This window comes from Pristis pectinata, chromosome 29 (assembly GCF_009764475.1).
Source record: "Pristis pectinata isolate sPriPec2 chromosome 29, sPriPec2.1.pri, whole genome shotgun sequence".
NCBI lineage: Eukaryota > Metazoa > Chordata > Chondrichthyes > Rhinopristiformes > Pristidae > Pristis > Pristis pectinata.
This window is the reverse complement of record NC_067433.1, coordinates 14,038,629-14,066,289: the sequence shown is the minus strand read 5'-3', so window position 1 is coordinate 14,066,289 and position 27,661 is coordinate 14,038,629. Positions and strand designations below refer to the sequence as shown.

The following is a 27,661-nucleotide window of genomic DNA, read 5'->3' as shown; positions in this document are numbered from 1 at the left end:
TTTTAGAGGCTGCAGTAAAGATTAACTAAATGAGGGGTTCAATATAATGAGGCGTCTATTGGTGGAAAGGTTGAGAACCAATAAACAGTTTCAAAGTGATTGGCAAAAGAACTAAAGATGACATGACAATTTCATTTATGTATCTGGGATGTATTTTTTTAAATTTTATTTACAGCATGGTAACAGGCCCTTCCGGCCCAACGAGTCTGCGCCGCCCATTTTAAACCCAAATTAACCTACCCGTACGTCTTTGTCTGACCGGTTTGTTGAGGTCAATTGTGGCTTTTGAAAGGGAAGTTGATCAGAAGTTGAAAGACAAAGAATTGCAAGAAAACAGGGGAAGGAGTGGGGCTAGCTGTATTGCTCTTATTTCATACTTCCTTTTGACATTGAAAGAAGCAATTTCAGTCCATTGAGTCTATGCCAGCTCACAAAGCAATTACTTTTCTCTGTAACCTATTCTCTCCACCTTCCCATCAACCTTCCCCACATTCACCTACACACTAGGGGCAATTTTCAGTGACTAATTAACCTACCGACCCACAGGTCTGTAGGTGTGGAGGAAACAGGAGTAGCTGTGAAAGCCCACACAGTCACTGGGAGGCTCTGCATGGATTGACTTGTGGAGCAGACTTAATGGGTCAAATGGCCTAATTCTGCTCATGGTCCACCTGATGGCTAGCGTCAGAGATCAGGATTGAACCTGAGTCACTGGTGCTGTGAATCAGCAGCTCTACTAATGGCACTCTTTGAGAGTCAGAATGGACTTGAAGGGTGTAATAGGCCCTTCTATGCTGTTTCTAGAACATAGAACACAGAACACTGCAGCACAGTACAGGCCCTTCGGCCCACAATGTTGTGCCAACATTTTATCCTGCTCTAAGATCCCTCCCACCTAGCCCACTATTTTTCTATCATTCATGTGTCTATCTATTCTAAGAATCAATAAACTAGGCTTGTCTTTTGGTGCTATAAGTTTAGGACAGATAGCAAGAGTTTTATTCCTTTCAGAGAGTGTAATCATGAGTTAGGCTGACTTGCCGAAGAGCTGAGTTGAGATCAGGGTACTGGGCTAATTTAGGAATCAACAGTCATGGCTAGTCAGTAGACTTGGAATTCTGAAAGGATGAGTTCAAATGGTTAATTTTCTGGGATCAGTATTTATACCAGAGATTAAAATGAATTACACAATCATGCCTTCATGAACTGACTCTGAGCAAGGAAAGCATCCTTGAAGCACTGCACAGGAGTTTTAACACTGATCTGCATAAGAAGATGCAAGAGGTAGAACTAAAGGACCAGCTTAAATGAAGAGAGAGAAGCTAGGAGATTTACTGAAGGAGTTCCAGAGCGGGCTTGGAACTAAAGACCCAGCCTCCAGTGAGAGGCTCGATGAAAATCAGGGATGTGCTGGAGGTGCCATAATTCACTAGTTTGTCATTCCAGATTTAGAACAAGGATTGTTTGGAATTAAAAGGGTGACTCGGGGAATGTTTCCATTTTTTCCCATGATGAAACACATCAACTTCCTGTCAGTGCAATGATAGTGTAGGCATCTGGAAAGCCTGTTTCTATTTTAAGCAACCACTTCCTGCGTTTGGGACAGCTATGACTTTCACAGACCAATTACATGTTCTACTGTTTAAATATAATACTGTAAACAGAACAGATCAGAGTGCAAAAGAAAGCACTAGTCTTGCAGAAAACTGACTCAGTTGTGCCACTGGTCTAATGACTGGCCTGTGGTAAAATTCAAATCAAGGTCATGCATCCTTTCAAAAGAGCCCTCAAACATGAATAAAGAAAACAACTAATTCAGTATCTGATGAACCAAAAGGCTAGAATCCCATGTCCAAAAACTAGTACTGATTATTCTCTGGCCTTACTCATCAACAAAATTCATATCTCTTTCCCACATTGATTTTCAAAAGTACTTTCCTCCAGTTCCCTGTGTATTATTTCTTGAATGGAGAAGAATTGAGGCCCACATTGCTGCAGTTCTGTGGTCTGAATGCATGACCGCGCCAAAGGTGAACTTTCTGGGTTTTCCCCATCTCACGACAATAGATGGACAGCCCTCCACATGCTGTGCTTTAGAGGTTGCTTTCAGCTTGAATTTACATAGCAATTTTAACACAGTATAGCACCCCAGTGCTTCATAGGAAGATTATCAAACTAAGTTTTACAATGAGCCAGTGAAGAATTTATTAGTAATGCTTGGCCAAAGAGGTAGTTTTTTTAAAATCATTTTTTAGGATCTGGATATTATTGGAAAGGCCAACATTTATTGCTCATCCCTAATTCCCCTGAGTGGCCTGTTATGCCATTTCAGAGAATGCAGTGAGTCTGGCGTTACCGAGAGTAGCCAAGAATTGGATGGCAGGTTTCCTTCCCTCGAGAACATTAGTGAACCAAGTTGTTTTCTCAGTCAATCCGGTAGTTTTGTTGCCTTTGTTACTCATGTCTAGGTTTATTTCAATGCCAGTTTATTTACTGAATTTATACTCAGGATGATTTATTTAGGCCTCTTGATTACAAGTCATTGAGTTGCACTGGACAGAAACGAGCCCCTTGCCCCATCATGTCCATGCTGACCTAATTGTCCTTCTACACCAGACCTACTTGCCTGCACTAGGTTTGTATCTTCTGTGCTGTGCCTGTCTAAGTTTTTGTTCTATCCCTATTTGACTTCCCAAAATGCATCAACTCACACTTGTTGGGATTAAATTGCCAATGCTCTGCCCGACTTTCCATCTGATCTATATCCTGATGCAGACTTCACTTCGCAACCGTCTTCGCTTGCCACACCACCACCAACTTTCTCATCATCCACAAACTTACAAATCATACGTCCTACATTCAAGTCCAGCTTGCTTATATCACAGACAAGAGTCCCAGCTTCGATCCCTGTGGTACACCACTGGTCACAGACTTCTAATAAGCATCCTTCCATTACTACCCTCTGCCACCTATCACCAGGCCAATTTCATATCCAATCAGCCAGCTCACCTTAGATCCCATGTGCCTTAACCTTCTGGACCAGCCTACCATGTGGACCTCGTCAAATGTCTTACTAAAGTTCATATGATGACATCTACTGCCCTACTTTCATCAATCTTCTTAGCACAGTATCTTAACCACTGCATTGCCACAATACCATATTTTAAGAGATGTCATAAAAGAAGAAAGGGGAGGAGAGTCAGAGAGATTTCGGACTCTCCTCCAGAATTTAGAGTGCATGTGGTCAAGAGGTCAGGATGTAAGGAGTGCAGAGTTCTTGGAGAAATTACCTTGCAAAGAAACAGTAATGTTAAAAATAAATAAAGCCATTTTTGTGACACATGTTTAATTGTCAAGTAGAAGGTAGTGGTGAGTCACATTCTTAAGGTATTGCAGTTCTTCTGGTGAAGGTATTCCCACAGTGATGGCATTCCAATGGGCCTTCTGCTCTGATCCTTCTTAATGGTGGAGGCCATAGGCTTGGAAAGTGCAGTTCAGGAAGCACTGATAAATTTGTGAAATACGCCTTGTGGATGGTACACTCTGAACCTATGAGTTGCGTCCTTATTTTTCAGCGTCTGGGTGTTGCTACAAAGGCTGCATTTATTGACCATCCCTAGTTATTCTTGGGAAAGGGCTGGGGAGTCACCTTCTTGAAACCACATCAGTCCTTTCTGGTAAATGTACTCCCAGAGTACTGCTGAGATTTCCAGATTTAGACACAATGGTGATGAAAGAATGGTGACATATTTCCAAGTCAGAATAGAATGAACTTGGAGTGGAACATAATGTGGTAGTGTTTTTCTGTGTTTTCTGCCTTTGACCTTCTTGGTATTGGTGTTGGTTTATTACTGTCACGTACTGAGATACAGTGAAAAAGTTTTGATTTGCATGCCATCCAGACATAAGTACATTGAGACAGTAAAAAGAAAAACAGAATGCAGAATATGGTGTTGCAGTTACAGAGAAAGTGCAGTGCAGGTAATCAAATAAAGTACATGGGCCTTGATGAGGTAGATTGGGAGATCAAGAGTTCATCTTTTAGTGTACGAGAGGTCCGTTCAAGAGTCTGATAACAACAGGGTAGCAGCTGTGCGTGAGGCTGGAGGTAGAGGTCACAGTTTTGAGAGAAGAGGTAAGAGTATCGTGGACGAGTAACTGCTGCACATTTTGTAGATGCTACACTGCAGCCACTGTGTGCCATTGGTGGAGGGTGCTGGATTGGGTGCCAATCAAGTCGACTGCTTTGCTTTGGATGATGTCAAACTTCTTAAAAGTTGTTTGAGTTGCACTGATCCAGATAAGAGGAGCGTAGTCCATCACATTCCCGATTTGTAAAAGGGTTCAGGTGTCAGAAGGTGAGTTGCTCATCACAGGATACCCAGCCTCTGATCTGCTGCTGTAACAAGATCTGGTCCAGCTGAGTTTATGGTCAACGATAACACCTCAGGATGTTAATGGTGGTGCCTCAACACTGGTGCTACTACTGAATATCAAAGGAAGGTGATAAGACTCTCTCTTGATGGAGATGGTCGTTGCCTGGCACCTTTATGGTGTGAATGTTACCTATCACTGACCAGCCCATGCCTGAATTTTGTCGAGGTCTGGCAGGTACGGACTGGTTCATTTGCTGAGGAGTTGCAAACGGAATTGAACATTGTGCAATCATCAAGGAGCATTCCCACTTCTGACCTAATGATTGAAGGAAGGTCATTGATCAATCAGCCGATGATGGTTGGGCCTGATACACTGACCTGAGGAACTCCTGCAGTGATGTCCTGGGGCTGAGATGATTGACTTCCAAAAACAACTATCTTTCTTTGTGCAAGGTATGACTCTCACTATTGGGGCATTTTCCCCTTGATGCCCATAACTTTAGTTTTACCAGAACTCCTTAACGATACACATGGTCAAATGCTGCCTTGATGTCAAGGATGGTGACTGTCATGTCAAGTCTGGAATTCAGCTCCGTGATCCATGTTTGAACCAAGGCTAGAACAAGTTCTGGAGCTGGGTGGTGGAATAACCCAAACTGGTGAATGTTGAGTCATTGTTGCTTTAACAGCCATGGTATTTATGTGGCTGGTCTAGCAGAGTTTCTAGTCAACAGTAACCCCCTGGATATTGATGGTGGAGGACTTGGCAATGGGAATGCCATTAAATGTCAAGGGTTGGTGGTTAGACTCTCTCTTGCTGGAATGATATTGAGGATATGAGTGTTTTCCAGATGGAAAGGTTTTAGGGAGCCAAGTAATGCACAAGCTAATATAGAAATACAGAGTATACCATTTTACTTTTCGTTGACAAGTATGATATAAATACAGACTATGTGAGCTTGTTAAAATGCACACAACAGGATCTCAAAGGCACTGTATTTCCCTGAATACATAAGCTATTAAAATGGCAAAAAAATCTATTTATTCTTGACGTTATTTCTTGGTTGAAATTCCGGCGATGATGCATTGCACTGTCTGAGGTGCTGCCTTTCAGATGTAATGTTACAAGATGGCATCTACTCTCTTAAGTGGGTATAAAAGTTCCACTGCACTATTTTAGAGGCCTTTTTTTCAGTAGTCTGGCTATTATCTCTTGTTCAATCTTACTGAACTGAATTAGTCATTGTTACCTTAGTGTTTGTGAGGCATTGCAGAATTCAAACAAACTGCTTTGTTTCCTACATTACAACAGTGACAACTGTTCAAAAGTTCTTCAGTATCTTTAAAGTGTTTTATTCAGTCTGGAAGGCTGGTGAAAGATACCATATAAAAGTGTCTTTTTTTTTGTTTGAAGGCCGTTCTAAGAGTGTGATGCCAGGAGAACACAGCTCAAATAGACCTTCATCTCCTAATATGCTGGAGCGTCCTGTAAAGTCAGGCTGGCTGAAGAAGAAGAGGTCTTTAATGAAGCAGTGGCAATCTCGGTGGTTTGTTCTTCGAGGATTTTACCTGACTTACTACAAGGAGGAGGAAGATGGGAAGCCACAGGTAATCTTTTATTGATTGTCTTAATGATGGAAGAAAGATGTTTCTTTCCGATCAGCACAAAAATGTCAGTATCTGGTTAACTGTGGTCACAAGTGAGACAGTTAGTTAACAATGTATATTTAGTTAGACATTTTCTTTTGTTGCTACTGCATCCTTCAAGATGCACTTGAATTTGGCACAGAGAGAAGAAAAGTGAATTGGTGCTTCACCCAGATGGACTGTTTGGCCAAACATCTGTTTGCCATTTTAGGTCCCGACAAACTCAGTGTTTGACAATCTTAGCAGAGATTAACATTCCCTCAATAATTCAGTTCAAAAAAATTTCCAATTCAATTACTATACTGTGTCCAGATATTTGATTAAGATCAGGCATCCAGTTTGGATACCATGATCTCGTGCTACTTTCCTTGGCCACAGAGGGGAAGAAAACAATTGTTTTCATATGGGACCTTTTGTAGGTTTGATTAGGATATGTATGGCTGTTGAATGAGCCTTGGTTGTCATGATCACTGAACAGACCTTGGTATCTGTGCATCAAGGTAGTTCACAACAGAAGGGAACACAGAGCCGGGCATATTCACCCATGAGTACTCTGTCATTGTAGGATCTCCCAAAGAGCAATTTTAATGAGAACTTGAGAATGAAAGTCAGATTGGAACTCTCTCTCATTGGAGCTTGGAGGCTGTGCATAAACTGGAGTCCAATCACTTGATGCTGAAGAGCCAGATCTGTACATTGGAATTTCATCCTTTCCACAAAGTCAGTGTTTAACAAGCTCAGCAGAGATTGAAGCTGATCTCAACATCCAGTTTCAAAGGCAGTACACAAGCAGAGCAACTGCAAACGCATGGTCACCTGATGGGGAAAAGAAAATAAATGATGCAAACTAGAATTGAACATACTGAAGATGACTAACTTCAATAATTCTGTGAAGTTGTCACAGAACTGTCGGCATTGAAAAAGAGATTCCTTTCAATTATGAATGTAGATTATTAGTGATGTGTTTCACCAAACTATATTTTTAATCAATTTATATTATTTTTTAATAAAACTGGAAAAATAAACTGTGTATAAATGCTGCGTAACTACGTGGTCCCAGATTAACATTGTTGATGAGAAGCCTTTGTCACCAAAGTGATATTTATGAAACAGGTCCCTATTTTGCACATTATGACATTCTTCAACACTGAATGCACCATGTAAACACAAGCTGTTGTTACTTTTAACTGAAGGGCCTCACTATAACAATAGCACTTACATCTGTATTATCTACAGGGTTGCATTATTCTCCAGGATTGCAAGGTTAATGAACATCCAGCAAATCCAGAAGATCCAGGAAAGTTTCTCTTTGAAATTGTCCCAGGTATGTCTCATTGTTCTCTTCAGCCATCACATCCTGTATTCAGTTTAACCCATGGTGGATTGGGAAGTCCAGGAAGACTCCCGAACTAAACACTACACTATGTCAAGATATTTCATCAAGGATACAATTTGAATGATGTAATTGTGAGCTTCATTCCTGGGTCATGAAAGGGAAGGAAGTTAGTTTAGGTAATGATTGTTTTCATATGAAATCTTGAGTGTATGTACATATATGTTGAATGAGCTTTGGTTGTCGTGATACCCATAGCTAACCTTCCTTGTTTTTGAATTCACCATGGCACTGATTTGACTTCCAATATGAAATCTGGGACCGTTGTCAAACCCACTCAATGTTGTACATCAATCATGGAATAACAGCAATAGTGAGGACCAAGTTATGAGCTAATTGATCCCTTCTCCTCCAGCTATGTCCTGTTGACATTCTGTCCCAAATAGGGATTCTATGAATATGTTCATATCAACTGCCCACATATTAGTTACCTCAGTAACTCATTGAACACTTGGAGGTCAAGTAAATTGATGCTCTACCTGGAAGGAATGTTTGTCTCCTTGGATAGTGGGAAGTGGGAAAAGGGCAGGTGTTGCATCCCTTATGGGTGCATGGGAAGATGCAATGAGAAGGGGAGAAGATTTTATTGAAATGGAAGAGTAAACCAAAGCAGTGGAAATGGGCATCTTCAGAATGTTGAAGAGAGACTGGGAGGGACGATGCAGGGCGTGTCAGACATTGTGGAGGATTCTCCATTGAATGTGGAAAATGTGGTCAAAGGGAGCCCTCTGGGGCAGGAGAGTGGATGTCTTCAGAAGCACAGGAAATGGAACGGATGCACTTGAAAGTCTTGTCAAATGTGGTGGAAGAGAAATCATGGTTGAGGGACGAGGAAGACCATTCCAAGCTCTGGTATGGGAGGTGGCATCAACAGCTTAGATATAACAGAGAAGGAGAAACCGGGAGAATGGAATGGAGCCCTTAGTTTGTAAGGGAATGTAGTAAATGTAGCTGTGGAACTGTTGGGGCTTGTCATACAGCACAGGAACTGGCTCCTTGGCCCACCATGTCCATGCTGACCTTTTTGCACATCGACAATAATCCTGTTTGCCCACATTAGGACCGTATCCATCTATGCTTTGCTTATTTAAGTGTCTGTCTAAATGTCTGAACTGTAGTGATTGTAGCTGATTCCAGATATATGCCACTCTCTGTGTAAAGACCTATCCCTCAGGTCCCCTTTAAAACTCCTTCCTCTCACTTTAAACCTATACCCTCTTGTTTTCAATATCCCTACCATGGGAAAAAGATTTTGACTATCTACCCTATCTATGTATCTCATAACCTTGTGTATTTCAATCTGGTCTCCCCTCAGCTTCCTTCGTTCCAGGGTAAACAAGCCCACCCAATTCAATCTCTCCTCATAACTAAAGTCCTCCAATCCAGGCAACAAGCTGATGAATCTCCCCACACTCTCACTGGTGCAATCACATTTTCCTACAGTGTGACAACCAGAACTGCACACAATACTCCAAGTGCGGACCTGTTTTGGACCCTAGTTGCTAACCTATCCCCTTAAATGGAGATATGGAAGTTAATAAAGGAGGAAGAAGAGAATTTACAGGTATATTACTGATACAAGGCTTTGGATTCCTGGGTGACAGGACAGGAGCAGGTAAAATGGCATTTCTCCAAATGCATTCAAAAGTGCTGGGGAATGGGAGTGGGTAATGGTGAAAGTGGGATCAGAGTGTCACAGATGGAATGGTCCTTCTGGATGATGAGAGGGGAAGATATGTCTGGTTGTGGTATCACATTGGAGGCAATGGAAATATTGCAGGATGATCCACTGAATGCAGAGGCTGGTGATGGTGGTTGTGGGGGGAGAGGTGCTGGGGGCAGGGGAATCTGAACCACTGTTTTACGTTAGTGCATTATTGATCAAATAATATTCATATGCAAAAATATTGAATATACAATCCATGCTAGGACTTCTTCTCCCCTTCAAGCTTCCTTCTACCCTTCCTCAATTCACTCTATCAGCAGAACCCTCTAATCCCTTCTCCCTTGTGTGTTTATCCAACTTTGTCTGAAATGTATCTCTACAATTTACGTAACACACTCCCTGCACTGGTGAGTTCCACATTCTCACCCACTGTCTTCCAAATTCCCCATTTCAGTTTTTGGCAATTGTCTTAGACTGATAATTATTGTTGCAAAATAAACCTTTGTTTAAGATTATCGTTCACCTAGGCTGCTAAATTGAATTGGCTTTCATTTCATATGAACAATCTAATTGGACTTTTTAATAATAGATAAAGCAATTGAGGCATCTATTGAGTGTTGGCCTGAAAGTATAAATATGATTTAGGTTGAATGTGTTTGGAATTTAAAAGATTTTGAATAAATTGCTCTTTCAACTATTGAAAAGCTTGAAACACTAATTAGAATTTATGGCCATTGGAAAAATCAAACAGTCTCTAGAAAAGAGATGACATTCATATTTAAGAAAGGATTAATCAGGTAGATCTAAGTAAAATGCTTCCACATACAAGCACAGGGTAACAAGTAAAATTATCTCTAATAAATCCAATCAGAAATTCAGTGTCAAATCTACACAGGAAATGGTTGAAATGTGGAGCTTGTATCGCAAGTTGAGGCAAAATGCTTCAAGGCATTTCAGGAAGCAGAATGTGTGTGTAAGGGAGAAAGGAAGAGAAGGAAATGTTGCTGGGCTAAGGTGTCCATATACAAACACAGGCATGAGTTTGCTAAGCTGATTCTGTGCTGTAAATACTTGGTAATGAAGGCCAGAAGTGTTTATTTTGACTATTGCTGGGATTTAGGATGAGTAAAGAGAACAGATTTGTAAAACATGGCAAATTGGTTTATTTATCAAATTGTTCCCTCTGACTGTGTGGTTGCAGATATATTGGAAATTGTTCAAAAATACTGACTATATTTTTAAACCCATGGCCACTGGAATCAGACACAGGTCTAGCAGTCTTGGAGCCAACAATGAAGATCTTATGTCAGTTTTTGGCACCCTGGTTTACTCTTCTGGCCAAAAGTATATTGGATGCTGTAAAGTTACAGCAAAGATACACAAGATACTACCGTGAAGGAAAATGATGGAAATGTAAAGAACAATAAAAATATATTTTTGTGTCTGCATCAGAGGAAGTTATGAAGTATTACATCTGAGGTTTCAAATCACCAGTCATTTTTGAACATACTTCCTATGTGCTGTCAAGCTCTGCACCACCGATAGAGTGATTAACCAGAATTAAGCACAGCTGCCTCTCAAACCAACCAATAAAAAAGACCCTCCCTTTGTTTAAGAATGATTATAATGAACTCTCTAAAACTGAGGGTGGAAGCTTTCAATCTTGAAAATGAGTCATGCTTAAAAACAGGAACAGATACTTAGCAACAAGCAGCCGAATGATTTCCATTTCATGGGCTTCAGGGGATTTTAATGCAATTTTGCTCTCTCCCCATTCTTGTCTACTTTTTCTCCCTCTCGGTCATTTAGTTTCTACACTTCTATTTCTCTCATTATTCATCCTCATGTTTGAGAATTTTGTGAAGGTTTGCCCCAACCACAGTGAATGTAGGCTCCACCAGTGTGCTCCAGCTCTGACTGCTGACATGATTATCATTTGCATGTCATCTGTCATCTATTAATTGTTTTGTTGAAGCAATCAACAGCAGGAAAACAATTGTGATGAATTGCATCAACATTTGACTTAGGGTGAGAAAACAGTATGGGTTGACAAATGGGGTTCACACCTCAGCGTTTGGATGGCTTGAGTCTATGTGTAGGTGGAATTATTCATCAGACCGAACATTCTGTGAAAGCATTTCTGAGATCTGAGACACCAAGAAGGCTAAAGACCCATGCTTAGGTACCTACTTCCCTAGCTCAAGACTGATTTCTGAACATAGAGGATGTGGTATCTATGAGTGAAGTTAACATGAGATGATGGTAAGTTCCATTCGGCACAACGTGGTAGACCTCTCCTCAAACACTGCGCATTTTGATGGTGAGAAAGATAATGTAATGGGGTTTGATCACTTAAAGCTATTTTCCAAGTCATCAGGACTTTAAATAAATATTCCTTAGATCTTTCATGAACTTCTATCTTATGTTTGATTAAGACCAAAAATATATCCTCTGTGTGAAGGTGATCATATAATCAAAGAAACAGCTCAATTATAAAATTCTCATTTTTTTCCAATTCTCCCAATTGTGCCACATCTTCTTCAGTAAATTCCTTGTACCCCACAACCCTCTCAGATGACTGTACCCCACCAACTAATCATCTCAATATTTAATGACTACACCATTGCTGATTGTAACTTTGGCTGCTGAGATCTTAAGCTCTAGAATTCCTTCCCCTAAACCTCTCTGCCTTCTTTCTTCTTGATGAATCTGTTGGAAACCCCTTTGACTAAGCAGTTGGCCATCTACCCTAATATCTCCAGATGCTTTGCTCATGCAGAAGCTAGTCCCTTTCAGCTCCTGAGATCTGGGTTTGATCCTATCCTTGGATACTGTCTTCGTAGAGATTGCATGTTCTCCCCATGACCACATGGTTTCTGCTGGGTACTCTGTTTTCCTTCCTTATCCCAAAGATGTGCTGGTAGGTTAACCTGGTTACTGTAAATTACCCCGTGGTGTGGGTTAGTGACAAAAGAATTGTAAAGGAGATTTGACAGGCATGTAAGAGAAAATAAAGTAGTAAAACTACAGAGAAATAGGGAGATAGTCAATGGACCTGATGGTCTGATTTTTTTTTCTTTATAATTCATTCAAGGGATGTGGGCTTCACTGGCTGAACCAGCATTTAATTGCCCATCCCTAACTGCCCTTGAGAAGGTGATGGCGAACTACCTTCTTGAACCACAGCTGTCCTTGAGGTGTGGGTCTAACCTCAATGCTGTTAGGGAGGGAGTTCCAGGATTGTGACCCAATGACAGTGATGGAACGGCAACATCCAATTCAGGATGGTAGCTTGAAGGGCAGCTTCCAAGTGGTGGTGTTCCTGTGCTTTTGCTGCCTTTGCTCTTCTAGCTGATAGAGGTCATAGGTTTGGAAGGTGCTGTCTAAGGAGTCTTAAATGGTTTTCTTCTGTCTGTAGTAAGTAGCTTTGGTGTTAAATTTTGTTTGGTTATGGCAGGTTGAAGAGTCTTGTGATATTTTACCACATTAAAGATACAATTACAGCTATTATGAAAGATTTTGACCTGAAACATTGTATTGCATTATGTTTCACTCCTTGACCAGTGTGAGGAGATGCTGCCTGCCCTGCTGAGTATTTCCAATACCTTCCAATTTTATTTCAGATTCTGAGCATCTGCACTCTTTTATTTTTGTAATATATACAGATAATTGTTGTTGGAAAGTAATCAAAAGGCAAACATTGGGCTATATGTAACCATAAGGTATATCAAAGTTCAAATGTGTGGATTTAAAAATATGAATCAATGTTTCCGGAATCACTTGCCATCTGGTGTTTTTCAGCAGGCTCCGGTGACCGAGATCGGCTAGGGAATGTTCAGGACTCGCATATGTTGATGGCCAATTCACAGAATGAGATGGAAGACTGGGTGAAAGCAATCCGAAGAGCAATGGGAAGTCTATCCACTGCAGGTAACATATTAGATTCAGATTTTTCCTTCATTTCTGTTCATAACGGACTCTTATTATGACAAAAATATTCCACACATGATCCATGATCTTATATGTCCTACAATCGTACAGACTGATATTCCCTGACTGGCACAAGGGGTGCTACACTGCTGATGGTGCTGACTTTCAGATGAAGCCTCAAGCTGAGATCATGTTCTCTCAGGTGGAAAGATCCCAAAGCACTATTTGTAGAAGAGGATAGCTCTCTCTAGTGTTTTGGTTAATGCTCAGCAAAACATCATCTGGTTATTACCAACACTTCTATTTGTACTGTTTGTACACTTCAATATGTACACTTCTGTACTGTTAATGACTTGACTGCTGGATTTTTTGCATTACATTAGTAACTACACTTCAAAAGTTGTAAAGCACTTGGTGACATCCTAAGTTGAAAGGGGATAGAGAAATACCATGCATACCATTGATATTATCAAAACTACTAATATCTGATTGCTAAGTGTATCCTGAGGTAAAAGTCGATTCACTCCACTGATGCTGATTTGATAAGGTATCAGATCTTAATCACATTTGTGATTAAGATCTGATACCTACTTAACAGTGGCTGACCTTAGACAGGGTAGTAGGACTCAGAATACATGCCCATTTCTGATCGTTAGAAAGTGATCTCTTTGGGAGGCAGTGGTGCAGCTGTTACCTCTCAACTCCAGCGGCCTTGGATCAATCTTGACCTCCAGTGCTTTCTGAGTGGAGTTTGCACATTCCTTCTGTGACCACGTGGGTTTCCTCCATGTGCTCTGGTCTCCTCCCACATCTCAAAGGCATGTGGGTTGGAGCTTAACTGGCCTCTGTAAATTGCCCGTAAAGTGTAGGTGAATGGTAGAATGAAGGAGGTTGATAGGAATGTCTGGAGAATAAAATGAGATTAGTACAGGATTAGTGCAAAAGGGTGCCGATGGTCAATACAGATTCAGCGGGCCGAAAGGTCTGTTTCAGTGTCATATAACCTTACAAAACCACTATCATTGATACCAAGTGGGAGCAAGGTTGGATTAAGCTTACTGATCAACATATTTGAAAATGTATAATGCACTGTGAAATCTCTCAGTCACTGGCAGGGTTGTGTTGGACACTTCAGAACCTTCATGCCAGGATTAGAAAAAAATTAAATGGAATTTTTTTTATAAATAAAATGTTCACAATTAATAAAATGTCCCAGATATATCTACAGAAGCAGATTTGCTGGATCAGTGTTCAGATATCTACTGGCTGTATATTAACACCATTCTTCCTCTGTAGATCCACTTCTAAACCCACATCAGCCTTCCCTGAACCTCATTCCCAACTCCATTTTGCACATTTAAATCTGAGGGAGGGAAAGAAGAATGAGGAAAGACAATACGTCTGTGTAATACATCTGTGATGCATAGGCCTCAAAGGACAGGTGTGCACAGGCGGCTTTTATAAAGGAACTATGCTTTCTATCAAAGTGGGAAGCAGGGAGTATATTCCTCAAAGAGAACAGGCACGTCGCAGTGCAATAGCTGATCACCAGTTGGTCCAGTCTTTGATTTGCTCTGTTCTGAACTACAGAAACCAAAGCATCCTTCACACAGAGTTTGCTCAGCCCTCACTTCTCTGTGGCGCATTTGAACCTCAACTGCAGTGGCCCTATGAGCTGTTTAACTTGCAGGAAGGATTAACTCTCAGTTCCTCATCTGTCAAATTTCAGCTGGAGGAGCACTGAACGTGGGAACTCGCACATTGAAGTTTGTTGCAAACTTTTAATTCATTTATAGAATAGAATAGAACAGTACAGCACAGGAACAGGCTCTTGATGTTGAGCTGAACTAATTAAACGCCTAACTAAACGAATCCCTTCTGCCTACACAATGTCCATATCCCTCCATACTCTGCACATTCTTGTTCCTATCTAAGAGCTTTTTAAATGCCTCTGTCGTATTTGCCTCCACTACCAACTCTGGCAGTGTGTTCTGGGCACCCACCATTCCCTGTGTTAAAAAAACTTGCCCCGCAAATCTTTGAACTTGCCCCTCATCACATTAAATGTATGGCCTCTAATATTAGACATTTCAACCCTGGGAAAAAGATATTGGCCAGCTATCTATGCCTCTCATAAACTTCTACCAGGTCTCGCCTCAGCTTCTGCCACTCCAGAGAAGGCAGCCCAACTTTGTCCAACCTCTCCCAATAACACATGCCCTCTAATCTTGGCAACATCCTGGTAAACCTCTTCTGCACTCCATATACGGCCTAACCAGAGTTTTATAAAGCTGCAATTTAACTTCCTGACTCTTAAACTCACTGCTTCAACTAATAGTGGCATGCATGCCATGTGTCTTCTTTACCAACCTATCAACCTGTGCAGCCACTTTTGGGGAGCTATGGACTTTCACCCCAAGATCCCTCTGTACATCAACACTGTTAAGGGTCCTGCCATTAACCGTGTAATGTCCCTTTATATTTGAAATGTACTTTACATTTATGGATGCATGCTAGAAACTTAATTACTCCGCATTCCCCTTAAATAGAAGGCACTTAATTTGTGGAAACTGTTTTAATAGTTCATTCATCAATCATCTGATACGACTTTTGCTGTCTTTAATGTGCACTAAATCATAAATATTAGTTAGCAGAGAGAAAGAACTGCCATATTGATATTGAGCAAAGGTTGGAAGAACTGTATGCCACAGAACTCCCTTCTCACTTATGGCAAGCAATAAACCAGCTCCTGCTACAGCACCATCCTATGCTTGGGCACCACCTCATGGAATAGGAGTTCTTTCCTGTAACCTCATACAATTTAGTGATTCCAGCCAGGCAATAGAAAGGGTAGACAGTTCCACCCACATGCATTGAAAGTAACCACATTTTGTTTTTACTGAGAACAGAAATATGGTTCAGCTCACACATCTGCCACAGTTGCCATGACATTGTCTATCATAAGATGAGGGAACCAATTTGGTTGCCAACACCCAAAGGCTAATTAATAGTGTGCTAGCTAAGGCTGAGACAGATGGATTTTTGTTCTACAAGGGAGTCAATAGTTATGGTGATCAGGAAGAAAAATGGAGTTGAAGCTGAAACTCAAATCAGGTTTGATCCTATTGAACAGCCAAGAGTCTATCATCTACTCCTGCTCCTTTTTCTTATGATTTTGAGAATTTTGAATCCACGTTTCAACATGATTTGCTCTTAAAGCTATACCAACTTTGGCCCATTTATTCCTGGATGCTGTTCTGAGATACAAGCCCCTTTAAACATTTGGGCCAGAAATTCAATCATAAAACACTGTGATTGTGTGACTGAACATGAACTTAACCAGAAACACAAGTCACTTTGCGTCACTCTGGAAACTTCTCAGGGTGAGTTACCCTTGCACATGCTGAGTTCCTCATGGAGCATTTTGGGTAATACTTGGTGTTATATTTTAAATGTTATACTTACGCTAGTTACCTGAGATAGCCATGTCGTAGTAACATAATTGGAGAATTTGAGACCCCTGTAAGGTTGGTCCCTTATTCACCTTTCACTCTCAACTGCTCCCCCCCCCCCCACCCCACCCCACCCCACCCCAACGAACATGGCACTAAACTCACCTCCACCCCTAAACCCTCTGATGTCACTCTTAACTTCACAGGACCCTGATCTGATACTCTGTGGCTTAGACAGTCCTGAGCCCACCCCAACAAAGCCCTGACCCAGTGGCTGGAGGCCTTGTTCTCTCTCCCAACCCATGACCCCCACCCTCAGCTCCCTCTGTTCTCATTCCTGTTCTCAATTCCCCAATGGTCCTATAAGGTGACTCTCCAAAGCCTAGGCCTTCACCCAACAATCCAATAAGGCCCACAGATGGAGGCTTCAATCTCCATCCTTTTGCTGATTGTCACTTGTCCAGGGCTAACACTTGCAATTGCCATCAATAGGGCTGGGATGGCTTCAGGCACCACTGAAAGTTCAGGGCTAAAATAATCACCAGCATCCTGCTGCATCAGCTATCCAGCGCACCCATTTGAATTTTTAGGCCTTGGTCACATTAACATTTCAGAACTTTCTGACTTGAACCTTAGTTCCAAGTAATCCAACTTATCAGAAGGCATTTCCAGAAGGGTATTATTTACAAGGAATTAGAGGCACCAATTTAAAAAAGCTGCTATCTCTTCAATTCCAGGAACAGAACTAGAAGTCTGGCATGGTGTGGAGCTGTAAATGCAGAAGGAATCAATAGAGCTTCTGCAAAATACTTAATTTACAGGGCTGCTGGTGCACACACAACCCTTGCCCCCTCTTCCTTTCTTTAGTTCTGGTTTCCTCTGATGGTAAGCATGCAGATACCTCATATCAACCAGCACAGTGCTGCACTACTTTGTCATACAACTTTTAAATGCTGAAGTCATCCAACAGCTCATGGCAAGACAGATCGATTTTCTGCAGATCTTGGAGGTTGTCTAATATATTTGTTTCAAATATCTAAAGATCTCGATGGTGTTTACCTCAGTTATAGAGTCATATAGCACAGAAACAGGGCCTTCAGCCAACCATGTCTGTGCCGACTATCAAGTCCTATCAATACTAATCCTGTTTACCAGCGCTTTGTAGCCTTGACAATTCTTTCATTCTTTAAGTCTTTAATTCATTCCTGGTATATGTGTTTTGCTAACAAGTGTTGTTAATCGTCCATCCTTCTTATGTAAGTAAGGAGAGAGCTGCATTCTATTGTAAGGACTGTGGCTATGAATTGCAAAAAACAAAACATTGCACTTGAGAATTCTAATCACCAAAACTGAGGATGGCAGGGGTAGACCAAGCATGAACTTTACTGAGAACCCTGTTTCCGTACTTTACAATTGCAAAGTCAACCATTTCTTATGGTCTGTTGCTTCAAGCCATTATAAGCAGCTCAGTAACTCAAAACTTGCTAGTGAAGATCAGTTCCTTGAGGCCATGCCTTATCTAAAATTCCTTTTACAATCAAAGACCATTGTTATTGAACTGGATCTCATGAGAAGCCACGAAATTGAGTACCAAAAGTTTGCCAAATGGATCACAAGGTAAATTCATGACCAGACCATGTTTTATTTATTCATGTGCTGTGGACAATGCTAGCAAAACCAGCCTCATCACTGAACACCCTTGAACAGAGTTTCTCGCTAGGTTATTTCAGAAAGCAGTAAACAGTTAGTCACGTGTTGTGCCTGGAGACACGTATTGGCCAAACTGAGGAAGTCAAGAAATTTCCTTCCCTAAAGTGAATAAAACTGTTTCTACAATAGCCTGGTAGTTTCATGATTATCATTACTGATACTATCATTTTATTCCCAATTTATTCAAATATCTGAATTTAAGTTGAAAATTAAGCAAACTGCAGATGCTGGAAATCTGAAATAAAAACAGAACACACTGGATATACTCAGCAGGGCAGGCAACATCTGTGGAAAGAAAAACAGAGTTAATGTATCAGGTCTGAAACACTTTGTCCAAAACAAAGAGAAAACAAGTCAGTTTTCAGTAGCAGAGAAGGTTAGGGAGCAATAGGTAGAACAAAGGGAAACCAAATAAGTTAATGAGGAAGGAGATGTCACCCCTGTCCTTTCAACTCTTCCCTTCCCATCATCCATGTCTTTCTAGGTTGAGCAGTAATTCACTTGCGTTTCTTCCAATCTACTGTATGTTACTGCTTTCAGTTTTCACAATGTGGTCTCCTCGATATTGGAGAAATCAAACTCAGGCTGGGTTTTGCTTTGCAGAATATCTGCATTCAGTCCGCAGGAGTGATCCTGATCTTCTGGTTGCCTGCCACATTATTTCCCTGTCCCACTCTCACTCTGACCTTTCAATGCCTCAAGGCCTCCTGCGCTGTGGCAACGAGGCCCAAAGCAAGACTGAGGGACAGCACCTCATCTTCCATCTGCTCATGTTGCAACCTTCTGGACTCAACATGGAATTCCCCAATTTTAAGTAACCCGCGCTTTCTTTCTATCTGTATCAGAATTGGCCAATTCTGACAGTCGTCCATCTTTTGGCTCAGTTTTTCTCTTTCCATTATTATAGTTGTCTGTTAGGCATGACCCTGCTATTAACAACACACAACAGACAAAGAAGCATAATCTAATTGCAATAGCTTTATTTACTCATTTAGTCTTACCTATCAGAGATATTACCTTAGTTCTATCCATCCCTCCATCACCTCTCCAGTAATGAAAACTAACTTATTTTCTCTTTTTCCCAGTTCTGATGAAGAGTTTTGGAGCTGAAATTTTAACTTTGTTTCTCTTTCATGATGCCTGGCCTTCTTAGTGTTTCCAGCATTTTCTGTTTTTATTACTGCATTTTAGTTCCCTGCTGGTTAAGATACAATTTGAATGCGATCATTAGTCTAAGCTTTTCAAGTGCTCATCCAGTAACAATGTCATAAGGCTACATGTTGTTATAACCAGACATTGTTCCAGGTTGCTGTTTGTTGCATTTTTAAAAATACTTTGACCTGACAACAGTAACAAGGGCTTATAGTTACTAAAGTTAAACCAATTTTTTTTTAAACCAATCATGTATAAAGGCAGAAGGACTTCTGTTATTTTATACCATTGACATCTCATGTGTTTCTGAGTGAAATAAGCTGATCTCTTTTGACCTTTGCTTATGATCACGATCTCACTGGTTAATGCTGGTTGTTCAAAATGAACTGGTGCTTAGGCTTTTAAATGGCAGTAATTCCCAACTTTCACACAGACCTTGTCAATACCCAGAAATCCCAGACTTCCTGACAGATTTGGAACACTGGATTGTCGGTTTGTTCATCATTGCACGTTTCTAAGGAGTCCAGCAGCAGAGACTAGTCTTGCTGAGATTCCTGAGTGTTTGAGGGTTGCAGGGCTTTGGGAAGTAAAGGGTCTCAACCTGAAACGTCAACAATCCTTTCCCCTCACAGATGCTGCCTGACCCGCTGAGTTCCTCTAAATTCCAACATCTGCAGTTTCTTGTGTCTCCAACTTACTGTTCCTTTTTTTTTTGGTTTAATGTTTTTAATTATTTGTGTACTTGTTAACTTTATCTTTTATTGCTTTTTAACCTTTTAGAAAATAATTTAATTCTGTTTTGAACGATATACTCTGTTAATAGTTACAAATGTCTCCAAATGTCAGAGACATCTAAATAGAATTGAAAATCACTCACAGCTTCCTAACCAGTAATTGAAGGCTGGGGCTTTATCGGCCCTCATTGGCATGTTGTGAGCAAGAGTCCCTCACAGCACACCAGAGGTCCCATTGCCACTGAGGTGTACAAGTGGAATCTGGGATGCTTCGAGTTAGCGAGGTTGGTCCTCTACATCTCAACTATGTAAGCACAGGTGGGGGAAGATCATAGGTGATGATTCCAGACAGGGAACTGGAGCAACAAGATCTGCCCCTCCATGAATAGACCAGTTTGAGGCAACATGGTCTTTCCAAGGACTGACCATTAAGAGATGTGTTTGTCAGCTTGTTTTAATGAATTTGACAACTGCAGTACTGAAGAAATCAAACTGTGGAGTATTCTGCTGAAACCATGCAGTCAAAAGACTTGGGTCTGCTCAGCAAAAAAGGCACCCATTCAAAAACTTCCACATCTTCCTTGTTGGCACTTTATAAATTCCACTGTGTCCAAAACACTATGGAGTGTGACCCCATGCCCACTCTCACCATCCTTTCTGTCACTGACCAGAGCACCCACATCAATTGCTGCATTAAATTAAAACTCCTCTTGTCATCTCTAGATCTCTTCACTACCTTTGTCTTCTCTACATCAAGCTCCAACCTTCTATTCTCTGCTCCCAATATCACCCACCTGCTTTATTGATTGTATAATCCTTCATTCACTTGATCCCACTCTCTAGAATTTCCTCCTCTCTCAATCTCTATAGTTTCCTTAATAGCTCCCTCCAAACAATCTCTGTGATCCATCTGTCTCTGTACTCTCCAGACCTTGCTCAGTACCCATTTGCCTTATTCTTGCCCTGGCAGTAAAGACACTGTATAAACAGAACTTGTGCTTTCTTTTGCTATGATTTCTGTTTCCCTCCAATTCTGGCTTCAGGAGCATCCTTGGTTTTCATCATTCTGTCATTGGTGGTCATACTATCAGGGGAATTCCTAAATTCTGGAATTCCTTCTCCAAACCTCTGTTCCTTTCTCTCCCTTGTTCTAATATTAAACCTGGATCTGAACAGGCTTTTCACCATCTGTCACAACGTCCCCTTTTCTGGTTTAAGTTTTTTAATTCCTCCTGCAAAGTGTTTGGATTGTTTCACTGCATCAAAAAATGCTACATAAACGTAGATTGTGGTTGTGTTTGTTGAAGGCAGTGGGAACGGCCTGCAGAAGTTACATGGTGTATTGAACAGATGAGATGGGGATGGTTCACTCTACCCTCTGAGATTCTGTGATTTGCAGCTCCTTGCTTGGTGCTGTACTGAACTCAACATAACCGATGAACAGTGTTAAAGATCTTCAACTAAGTCCCACATCCATTCAAGTGCTTGTCATTATACATGCATTGAGATTTTGCAGGACCTTTGGGTTTTAGCTTATCACTGGTACAACTGCAGTCAAATGTGAGTGCAAGGACTACATAAAATTCTGTCATTGTTTCATGGTAATGAAACTATTATTGCAATTTGCAATTGAAGACAGCATTTATGCATTGTTCACAGTCCAACAACCATATCTGCAGTAACGCCAGGAATTTCCTTGGAATTCCTCTTATCAGCTGTCAAAAGTAGTGGCAGTAACCTCATCTTCCCTGCAAGAGATGAGAAGAAAATTTCCACATTGGGATTCCACTACTCTCTCTGTAAAGGCGCTGGAATCTGATTCTGTGATCTTTGATCTCCAAGGGCGTTGGAGAGTATCTACATTAATTCTTTCTCTTCTCTCAGCTGTCTTTGGCCAGCGTCTGACAGACACAGTGGCATATGAGCAAAAGTTTGGCCAACACCTGGTGCCCATCATCGTCGAGAAGTGTGCAGACTTCATGCGGGAGCAGGGACTGAAGGAGGAAGGAATCTTTCGCTTGCCAGGGCAAGACAACTTGGTAAAAGAACTGAGGGATGCTTTTGATGCTGGAGAGAGGCCATCGTTTAACCGGTATGCAACTAAAACACCGACTGTGAGGAAACTCTTCCATTAAAACCATTACATTTCAGAAAAGATGTGACAATACTCAGCAAGGGTATGGAAGAAAAAAAAACCCAGACTGTTAGAGAAACTCAGAAGGTCAGGTAGTATCTGTGAAAGGAAATGGACAGTTAACGTTTCGGATGGATATCCTTCATCTGGACTGCAATTTCCCCTCACAGATGCTGTCTGACCCATTTAATTCTCCAGAGGTTTGTTTTTTTGGTCCTGATTCCAGCACCTGCAGTCTCTTGTGTCTCCAAGGGTATGGAAGAGCTTAACAAGGGCATTGGTGGGGATAGGCTGTTTTATTTAAGGATTTTATTTAAGATTATTTTCTTGTAATATGGAAGATTTAATCAAGGTGTACTAAATTATGAGAGGCCTACGTAGGATGAATGGTGCAGACTTGTTCCCTGGGGACAAAGATCAACAACAAAGGGTGCTTGATAGAAAAATTAAAGGCAGAGGAAAAATGGAACTTGCCGCTGTTGAGGGTGGTAGAACGATTAGTCTAGGTTGCCTATTTACAGCCAGTATGGTCAAAGTGGACTGAATGGTCTCCGTCTGTTCATTAAATTTTTATGATCGTCACACTATTCAGCCATTACCCTTGAGGTTGTTGACTCTGCATCAGGCACTGGAGTTAATGTTTCAGCAATGGTGTAAATCAACAACATCAGATTACATTCCTTCTCCACTCTCCTGTCAACTGAGGTCATCAGGTTAACGGAAATCAACAGAAATAATAAAAAAAGATATAAAATGTGCTCACTCATGTACAGTGTTAAAATTAGATCCAATGTTATGGCGTACATATTATAGAGTTAAAATTTCTCAGGCTTTTTGTCATCTGAGTAGATTACCCTCTGGGGCTCTGCACCTGGAATGCCCATCCTGTAATTAGTTCAGAAAAGAAACAATATCTTAGACAAAATGTAGTTTATGACTCAGTTCTCTGGCTCCCAAGGTCAGCATTTTAAACAATCCATCTTAAAGTTAAATCAGGAAGTTGCGTAAAGCTATGGATGGTGCTAATCATTCTCCAAATACCAAATCTCCAAATACCAGGAGCTGGCCAATCCACCCCCTCAACCAGTTGTGATTCAGTCAGAGCTAATCCAGTCTTGGTTTTGACCAGTATCCTGCTGTCTCCCATATCCATTGTTCCCTTGTATTTTGTAATTTATGGTAATTTTTCTGTCTTGCACTGTACTGTTTTCCAAAAACCAACAAATGTCATGTCATATAAATCAGTGATAATAAACATGATTCTGATTCTGAATCTTTTCCTTGAATATATTCTGTGACTGTCTCTCTGGGATAGAGAATTCAAAAAAATCATGAGCTTCTGAGAGAAGAAATTCCTCCTTATTTTTGTCTGAAGTGGGTGACCCCCTTTCTAAAGTAATACTCCCTAGTTCTAGATACCCCCGTTAGGAGAAACATCCTCTCAGCATCCATCCTGTCAATGCCACTCAGAATCTTACATGTTTCAATTCCTCTAAACTCTAACAAGCTCTCAGATTTTTCATATATCAATCCTTCATCCTAGTAATCAATCTAGTAAACCTTCTTTCCTTTGCTTCCAATGTGCACGTGTGTCTGTCAGTAAAATCTCTATGCAGTACCCCAGGTAACACATTGCACGTCATCACAAAGGATAACTTAAGAAAAGTAAGTTCACATACTATGGACAGCAAAGATCTAACTGGAGTAAGGATTTGGGAACACAAATGCAGGAATCATAAAAATAAAATCAAAATCGAACCAATAGCTAGGTATATAAGTTGAAAAAGTGAGAGGTTATGTTCAATCAGCTTAACTTCATTTTGCCACATTTGGAATTTGGTGTGCTATTATGGCTACATACATTCAAGGTTTTAAGAAGCATTGAAGAAAATTATATCAAAACTGTGGGGTTCCATCTATTGGGGAGGAATGAACAGGCTGTGTCTCTTGGGAAGAGAAGGATGAAGGTGACAATAAATGTATTTAATATGTTCCTTGAGGCAGCAGAAGTTGGGTAGTGCAAGTACAAGATACCAAGAAATAAAACAAGAAACACAGAAAAAAATTTCTTTACTCATAGTGCAACTTACAACCATGGGAAGTGGTTGAAGCAAATAGTAAAGTCAGATTTAAGGGGGAACTGGATAAGTAACAAGAATCCTTTGGGAAAGAACAGAAGGAGCTATGGGTGTGAAAAGGTTAGGCTCAATTGGCAAAGTGGCCTTTGCTGTGTTGTATGTTCTATGTAATTATATTTTCAAGTACAATACATGTAAACGGATGGACAGATTTCATCCAACGATTACCTAACATTAAGGGCAGGTGCCCATCCTGGCCTGAATGAATTTTCCATGAGGGAATCTCCACATGATAACCACTTAATTTACAATTTTGCCTGGTGACTGACTTTAACCTGAATTGTGCAAAATGCTTATGCCCTCAGGCACTGAATATGTGATGAGTTACGTAGCTGTCTTTATCTCCTGATTTATCTAAATTATCTGTGAATAATTTCTTTAAAATCCTTCCTGCAGGCTTCATTAAATCATCATATATTGAAACTTTCCTTTTCTTCCAGGGATACAGATGTGCACACTGTTGCTTCTTTGTTCAAGCTATACCTCAGAGAACTCCCAGAACCAGTCGTTCCTTGGTCCCAATATGAAGACTTCCTTGCGTGCAGTCAGATGATGGGGAGCGATAAGATGTTGGTGTGTTGTTGGTCTACCTGTAATTTATCCTCCATCTTGCTGTTTTCTATTAACATTGAAGAACATGAATTCTATATGCTATCCTCATTAGCTAAAAATTAATTGTACCTGTACATTTTGTACAGGATGGCATGCTAAGAACATAGGACAGTACAGCACAGGAACAGGCCCTTCGGCCCACAATATTGGACATTAGTAATAAAATTCCCAACTAAACTAATCCCTTCTGCCTACACAATGTCAATATCCTACCATTTCCTTCACATTCATGTGCCTATCTAAGAGCTTCTTGAACGCCCCTATCGTATCTGCCTCCAGCACCACCCCAGACAGCGCATTCCAGGCACCCACCACTCTCCATGTAAAAAAAAACTTGCCCCACACATCTCCTTTGAACTTATCCATCACCTTAAATGCATGCCCTCTGGTATTAGACATTTCAACCCTGGGGAAAAGATACTGGCTGTCTATTCTATCTATGGCTCTCATAATCTTATAAACCTCTATCAGATCTCCCCTCAGTCTCCACCGCTCCAGAGAGAACAACCCAAGTTTGTCCAACCTCTCTCCCTACATGCCCTCTAATCCAGGCAGCATCTTGGTAAACCTGCACCCTCTCCAAAGCCTCCACATCCTTCCTATAATGGGGTGACCAGAACTGATTGCAATACTCCAGATGTGGCCTAATTAAAGTTTTATAAATCTGCAGCACAACTTCCTGACTCTTGAACTCAATGGCTCGACTAATGAAGGCAAGCATGCCATATGCCTTCTTTACCATAATCTAAATGATTATGTACAATTGCTCTATTCTGTTCAGTTAGTCACATGGGGAGCCAACAAATATTCTCCTGTTTCCCTCTAAATCAAAGAATGTAAATAGGCTAATAGTGAAATCAAGTATACGCAGGGAAACAGGCCATTTGGCCCATCTGGTCTATGCTGACGAATGCAAACAAGCCTCCCCCACCCTCTTCACTATATCCCTTTACTTTTCTCCTTCATGTGTTAATTTAATTTCCTCTCAAATACACTCACATTATTCATCTAATCTACTTGAGGAAACATTTCCATATACTCCGGGTATTAAAAATTATCCTAACATTTTCCATTGGATTTTTTAGTACAGTGATGGAGACAAGATTATGGGAGAAGGCATTGACCCTCAGTCTTATCCCTCCATTTAGCAAAACAAGGCTGGTCTATTACTCAACTCAGTGTATTATGTTTTTGCCATTTCCCTGAACGTCTTTCACAATCAAAAGTCTAGAAATCCCATATTTAGAATTAACAATTTACCTTGTATCAACTATCATTTCTGGAAACCTCTCAGTTTCGGGGTGTTTCCTAGTTTCACTCCAGAAAGGTTTGGCTCTACCTTTTAGATTCTGTCCCGAGCAGACATTGTCACAGTCCAAGACTCTCCAACTAGCAGAGCAAGGCTGGATAAGAACTCAGTTCCTCTTAACATCTTGAAAAATTATGTTTGAATCATGGGAAGAGCAACAGGGGTAAAAGAAAAGCTATTTCCACTGATTATGACAAAGAGATCATAAATTTAAAACTATAAGAAAAATAAGTAAAGGATTAGGGGATTTTGTGCACCCAAGACACCCAACTACGTTCAGCAGAAGCAGTAAAATCCATTCAGAACATTTAATGTACTTGAATGAATTTAAGAGGGAACGGAAAATGGGTGGGATTAAATTTGTGAAGAGTTTTCAGAATGTGGGCATGGGGGCACATGGCTTCGCTTAACAGTTTAAAATTGATTTAAAGGGAAGGATGTGATGAATCCTCAGAATGATAACAGGAATAGTATCAATCAGCAGGAATTAATGTTATAAAGGAGAGGCTTATTTCATTAAAATGATGGTCTAGTTTTCAAAATTATCGAAATTAATTATTAGATATAAGCAATTTTTCCATTGGGTGGAGTTGGTTACATGAGGTACCAGAAGAGCAAAGCAATAAATTGGATGAAGTGCTTCTACCAGGTTAATAAAATATTTGGGCAGGGACATATCATATAGTAATTGGATAAGAATGTCTGGGGAAAAACAAAGGAAAATGGTATGGGATGCACTGTTCAATGTGAAGATTTCTGGTATCAGTGAGATGTTCCAAATAGACCTTTGCTCTGTAACTTCTCAGAAGCCAAACAATTGAAGAACATAATAAATAGCAGAACTTGGTCACTTGTTCCCTCAAGGCTGCTCTGCCATTCATTAGGTACACTGTTGATTCTGGGCCTGCCCAATGCCCACATCATTGATTTCTATAGCACCAAGAGATTTATCCATATTAGATCTGAACACTGTCAAGAACTGAGCATCTACAGCCCTAATGATACACATTCTCCATAATACATTTCAAAACTTCACAATCATCTGCATAACAAATCTTCTTCTCACCTCAGTCCTTAACACCAGCCTTTTACTCTGAGAATATAACTCCTAGTTCGAAATCCTCTAGCCTGAAGAAATAATTGTCAATTGAATTATAAAATAATGAGAAATTTTCACAGGTGATTTTAAGATTATAAATGTCAATTCCAGTCAAAAACTTATACAAGACAAGTGAAAGCTCCCCATTCTTCTGAACTCCAGCGAGTAAGACATGGTGAAATACTAAATAATCACAATGCAAGCAATCAGAATTGAAACCTATCTTTAAGAAAAAAAATCACACAGTATGATTAAATGACAGCACTTTGGAATCAAGTGGTCTCATTTACCTCCTATGATCTGATAAGG

General features: G+C 40.6%; 1 protein-coding gene across 2 annotated transcripts in view; it reads left to right on the top strand.

Annotated features, from left to right (window-relative positions):
• The window catches only part of LOC127584252 (rho GTPase-activating protein 25-like), a 53,221-nt gene that overhangs the window by 10,941 nt on the left and 14,619 nt on the right, over nucleotides 1-27,661 (top strand). The window contains exons 2-6 of one of the 2 annotated variants that reach the window (XM_052040902.1): nucleotides 5,791-5,984; nucleotides 7,260-7,347; nucleotides 12,887-13,012; nucleotides 21,945-22,152; nucleotides 24,773-24,905. In XM_052040902.1, coding sequence (XP_051896862.1) covers nucleotides 5,791-5,984; nucleotides 7,260-7,347; nucleotides 12,887-13,012; nucleotides 21,945-22,152; nucleotides 24,773-24,905 — 749 coding nt within the window. Of the gene's footprint in view, nucleotides 1-5,790; nucleotides 5,985-7,259; nucleotides 7,348-12,883; nucleotides 13,013-21,944; nucleotides 22,153-24,772; nucleotides 24,906-27,661 lie in introns of both variants that reach the window. The other variant, XM_052040901.1, reaches the window with a different exon arrangement.